The sequence below is a fragment of the Heptranchias perlo genome, chromosome 1 (assembly GCF_035084215.1).
Source record: "Heptranchias perlo isolate sHepPer1 chromosome 1, sHepPer1.hap1, whole genome shotgun sequence".
In the NCBI taxonomy this organism is placed as follows: domain Eukaryota; kingdom Metazoa; phylum Chordata; class Chondrichthyes; order Hexanchiformes; family Hexanchidae; genus Heptranchias; species Heptranchias perlo.
The window spans coordinates 9,593,899-9,599,380 of record NC_090325.1 but is presented as its reverse complement, the minus strand read 5'-3'; the positions used below and the strand labels follow the sequence as shown (position 1 = coordinate 9,599,380).

The 5,482-nt window shown below is 45.2% G+C and overlaps 1 protein-coding gene across 1 annotated transcript; it reads right to left on the bottom strand.

Moving 5' to 3' along the window:
- Positions 1-736: 736 nt before the first annotated feature.
- Positions 737-1,945, bottom strand: LOC137309673 (G-protein coupled receptor 151-like). The gene has a single exon (XM_067977776.1). The coding sequence runs from the start codon at positions 1,943-1,945 to the stop codon at positions 737-739; it is 1,209 nt and encodes a 402-aa protein (XP_067833877.1).
- Between the last annotated feature and the right edge of the window lie 3,537 nt (positions 1,946-5,482).

Below are 5,482 nucleotides of genomic sequence, written 5' to 3'. Positions count from 1 at the left end.
TTCAGTATTCTGTGCAATCACCGGGATTTTGTGATGCTATTGGAGTTGATCCTGTGGGATCAGGGATAGATTTAGGATTAACTGTGGGAAAGACTTGGTTGGAGTTAGGACACAAATGACTCCCTCTCATTGGTTTTACAACGCGCTAAATCCCCACTACAAATTCATATTTCGTACATGTTACCACCGACTCCTGCAAAGTATGCTTGATTCTCAAAGCCCCTTGGGTCCGTTTCTTGGACCCTACTGGGTAAAGCCGGGTACAAGGTCAGCTGGACAGTGGTTCATTCTGCTGAGTGATTGGGCTCGATTCGAATTTTCACCTATAATGTAGGACCACTTCTTAAAACAGTCGATTGTAGGAGATCATTTATGGAAGTAAATTGGGATGTCACAATGCTGTGAGGAGGAGGGAGTGTCGTATAAATTTCTTAGAGGTGCGAGGCACAAGCTTCTAGTAACCGTTACAGAAGGCGGGTGAAGGGATTGCTTTCACGGTCCAATTCGCACACATTTGGAGACTGCAATGTTTGCTACCGATCAATGTCACAGCAGGCAATTGTCTGAACGCCTGGACATGCTTGGCTGTGCAAAATGGTTAAGGAAACGAAAGAACTTTCTGTAGCTTTGCAACTCTTACAAAAAGGTTGGAATGAATTAATTTGAGAGAGAGAAAGAAAACACCACCAGTTTTTGCAGTCCAGCCCGTTGCAGAATGTCCCTTTATTTATTTTTTTTAAGAGTTTTCTTGGCACTCCCATGGGATTGGGTCGTCGTTTTCTGCCTTCGCCGCGTTCTTCCTTTCCTGCCAGAAATGTTGGACGTCAGGCGGGATGTTCTGGTCTGAGTCCTGGTAAATGGTCACGTCTTCCCGGGCTGAGATGGTTGGCAGACCGCGGAGGGAACGCGCGGCGCTTCTTACCTTCGCCTCTGAACCTTTCTTGCCGAAGGCGGCGGCTCCCGCTTGTCCAGCTGCGCTTCTCCTCGCCTTTCTGCAGGAGGCCCGCATCCAGATGTTCCTCAAGCCTTCCTTGAATTCTTCGGACACGGCCAGCAGCAGCAAAGGGTTGAGCGTGCAGTTGGCGAACAAAACAACTTGCGCCAGGACCAGCAAAGCGACGGGAGGCATTGGGCTCCCCACCTCTCTGTGTCTAGCCCAGATCCACCCTACCCAGTCCGGGAGCCTCATCACTGCAAATGCAACACTCAGACCCCACAACATGATGGTGGCTCTCCTGATTTTGTACCTCCGGTTCGGGGTCCTGTTTCTCCTGGGCTTGGTTTTCAGGAGGGCTTTGATGTAGCACGTAATGGCAAAGGTCATGGGCATCCCATAGGCTACCAGTGGGTAAGCTATGCTGAAGGCTTTCATGAAATTGGTGGCGTGAGGGGGTATCGCCAGGACGCAGGAGGTTTCCCTCCCATTGCGTTTGGTGGTCGAGAAGAGCCAGTGAGGGATGGGTAAGAGAAGGGCCACCGACCAGATGGAACAAGTCAACGCCATCACGCGTTGGCACTTGAATTGGATGTGTCTTGGGGGGTTGGCCATATGTCTGTAACGGGCGTGTCCAACCGCCGCCAGGATGAAGCTTTTGGCCGACAAACACGCCTGCAGAAAGTAATCCGAAGACTTGCAAACGAGCCACCCGAAGGACCAGCTTGCCTTGGAATAGATGACGGCGCGGAGAGGGACGCAAAAGACGAGGATCAGGAGGTCGGTGGCGCTCAAGACGAGAATCAAGCCGTTGACCACGGAGCTCCTGCCTTGCCTGAAGTCGTACATCAGAACCGTGACGACTATCGTGTTGCCTGCCAAGCCCACCAGGCAGATGACTCCCAAGACGACGGGCAAAGCGATCTTCAGCTCCTCTTCCTTGAGCACTTGGAATCCTCCGGCGTATTCCAACTGGTCGGCGGAGCTGTTCATGGTGCTGAAATCCAGCATCTGGTTTCTGAAGGAGCTGTTCTGCGCCGCTGTGGTGCTGAAATCGTAAAAGCCAACGCTCCGAGCTGAGGGGAGGAGGGAGGGAGAGAGATGGGGAGGGAGGAGGGGGGGGGGGGGGGGTGTGGGGCGGGTAGGGGGGGGGTTAGATAGAAGAAAGGACTAGGGAGGCTTTTATAAATAAGTCGTCAAGACAAGCACGTCACCCAAAAGGTTTCGGTCTGGTGCCTGGAAGTATGATTTCTAACTAATTCCATCCTCTACAGTCCACCCTCAGACCCTGACGCTCATAATCCTTGGAGGATTTTAACTCATTCCGCACCAGGGCTTCAAAGGACATACGTTCGAATGTAGATCATGCTAAGACACACACACACACATACACAAATGCAGGCTTGTTTCACATGAGTTGCTCTCATTAAGGTATCCAAACTTAGATTTTTTTCAGGCAATCCCATTTATAACTAAGTAGCTACTTAAAAATACTTTAAAACGTTGATTAATGCGTAACAAATTTAAGATAATTGGCAAAAAAAAAACCATAGTGAGAGATGAGAAGGATTTATTTTTAATGCAGCGAGTTGTTATGATCTGGAATTCACTGCCTGAAAGGGTGGTGGAAGCAGATTCAATAATAACTTTCAAAAGGGAATTTGATGTATATACTTGAAAGGAAAAATTTGCAGAGCTGTGGGCAAAAAGCAGGGGAGTGGGACTAATTGGATAGCTCTTTCAAAGAGCCGGCACAGGCACGATGGGTTAAATGGTCTCCTTCTGTACGATTCTATAATTCTATGAGAATTACTTCCTGTGGGAAACAAGAAAGAATGAACTGGCATTTATACAGCAACTTTCATGACCTCAGGACATCTTAAAGCACTTTACAGCCAATGAAGTACTTTTGGAGTGAAGTTACTGTTATGATGTAGGAAATGTGGCAGTCAATTTGTGCACAGGGCAATCCCACAAACAGCAATGCGATAATGGCCAGATGACCTGTTTTAGTGATGTTGGTTAAGGGATAAATATTGGCCACAACACCTGGGAGAACTCCTTTGCACTGCTTCAAAATAATGCCATGGGATTTTTTATGTCCACCTGAGAGGGCAGCCATGGCCTTGGTTTAACGTCTTATCTGAAAGATGGCACCTCCGACAGTGCAGCACTTCCTCCGTACTGCACTGGAGTGTCAACCGGGATTTTGTGCTCAAGTCTCTAGAGTGGGACTCTAACCCACGACCTTCTGACTTATGGCAAGAATGTCAACACTGAGCCAGGGCTAACTTGAATGAAAAAAAGAGGAAGAAAGCAAGCTGGTTAACAACAAAACTCATTGAATTTCTAAGCTTGCTAGTGTCAAGAGGAATTCCAGAATCCTATCGCATGAATTGTAGGTATTCAAACAAAAATCATTTCTTATGGTAGGAAAAAGAATTGGAATTTTACACAAAAACAGAAAATTCTGGAAATAATCAGCAAGTCAGTGTCTGTGGAGAGAGGAGGGTAGGGTTAACATTTCAGGATGATGAACTATCATAGATGCTGCCTGACCTGCAGAGTGTTTCCAGCATTTTCTGTTTGAATTTCATGTTTCAAAGCAACTGCAGTATTTTGCTTTTTGTTTTAAAGTGGTATTTTGCTGCTGCCCTCTAAAAATTAAAGTGACAAAATTTTCATGCTAAAAAAAAACGTCTTTTATTTACAAATACTTGATGCACGAAAAGGGATTATCAGATGACGTGTGTGTGTACTGCAATGCTCATCTCCTTCCCCACACATACTAGCCCAGAAATTGCTCAAGAAATAACGGCGATGCTAGCAGGGCTCACCATTATTTCAGGACAAATGGAAGAGCAAGTCAATCACGGAAATCTGGAAATTGCTCTGCTTGATTCCTTGCTGATCTGACAGTTTCACATTTTAGAGGTATCATAGGCTGGAAAAAATGGACCAATGCAAAATTGCTCTCCCGTCTAACTGGAAACTAATTAATCTCACCAGAAAAAAAAGGTGCACTGCCTTATATCAGGTCTAAACTAATTTTTAATGGTGTGGTAAGCATTAATGATTGCCAAACAACCTCTCTGGCACTGAAAATTAACTTTTAAAAATGTGGAGTCTCATTACTCCCAATTCTAATAGTTTTTGGACATTTAAAAAAAAGTTCTAATTAAAACATTTTTTTTAGTTTATCTTTCTGTCTCTTTTATCTCTGTCTTTTAATTGGGGTCTCTCTTTATTTTGTTTTCTCTATCTGATTTTACAGTACATTTACTAATCCTTTCTGACACTGGTTCTTACTCTACCTGGTTTGTGAATGAACTTCACTTCCTGGTTCTCACAGCATGGCTTGCTTCAAGCTGATTGGTGAAGGGGACAGAGCGACCCTATCCTCCTCACACAGCTCAGTGAAGCCCAGGAAAGACCACTGAACTTCCTGCAGCTCTCAATTAAGGCAAGTTGACGCCCAGAAACCCGCAAAAACTTTGTGGGTGAGTTAGTTACTTACGAGCGGCGGGCATGTCTATTCGCCAGTCAGCACAATTTCTGGCTCAATGTTCTTCATGTGTTCTTCAATGTTTCTAACCAATTAATTAGTGATTATCCTTGGAGAAGAAAGCTAAGTTGGGTCTCTGAGATTGAGGTGGCTCCAGGGTGTCTTGTCTGGAAGTTGGAAACCAAGTCAACCTTCTGTGGAAGCTCTGGTGATCTGACACCTGAATCAGGCAGGTCTGCAGTAACCCAGGGCCCTGGTGCTGATTGACTGGCTAATTGAGCTCACTAATGAAACCTGGAGGAGGCAGAGACCTGTTGTTGGTGCTTGGAATTCTTCCCGCCCTGCTCCAGATATTCCTGCAAACCAATGCCTCTGTGGATAGGGTGGCCATTCCCGAGTTCATAAATTGTGTGGTTTCAGCTGGTAAATTCTAGCAGTACCCCAGCTTAAACTTGGGGTCCCCTAGTCTTGACCCTGCTAATCTATACCTTTTTGCTCTTTTGGATTTAGCTACATGGGTGTGACCCTCTGGGGAATGAATATGTACCCCATGGGGTAGATCGTGTCAGAATAGATGGCCTGAAAGGGTAGTGGAAGCAGATTCAATAGTAACTCCCAAAAGGGAATTGGAAATGGAAATAAAAAATGGGAGAGATGCAAAACGGGCTGCTGACTCATTATCTGCCATTTTTGCACCATCGCAGAGTCAAGATCTACCCCATGTCATGTAAACAAACACACTAGAAGTATAGCTTTTTTAGTAGCTTGGTTTGGAGATTCTTAAGCTTGGTATTGGGCATCCATGCATGTCAGACCAAATGAACATTTTTAACAATCTGAAATATAGTGAAACTGGTAACATTAATAACAGTACAGAGCACTTTGTATTCTGGAAAACCTTCCAATACAATTAAAGCATGCTACAAGTTGTACAACATAAAATTCTTACTGACATATCATTCAGAATTCTTGGTAAGTCAGCGTTCTTGAGAGGCTAATCGAATAACGTAGAAATTAGGCTAGTCATCAAACAGGGATTATAT

Bases quoted from the DNA above. Each gene is read 5' to 3' on its own strand.
- LOC137309673 (XM_067977776.1), bottom strand. From the start codon at position 1,945: ATGCTGGATTTCAGCACCATGAACAGCTCCGCCGACCAGTTGGAATAC.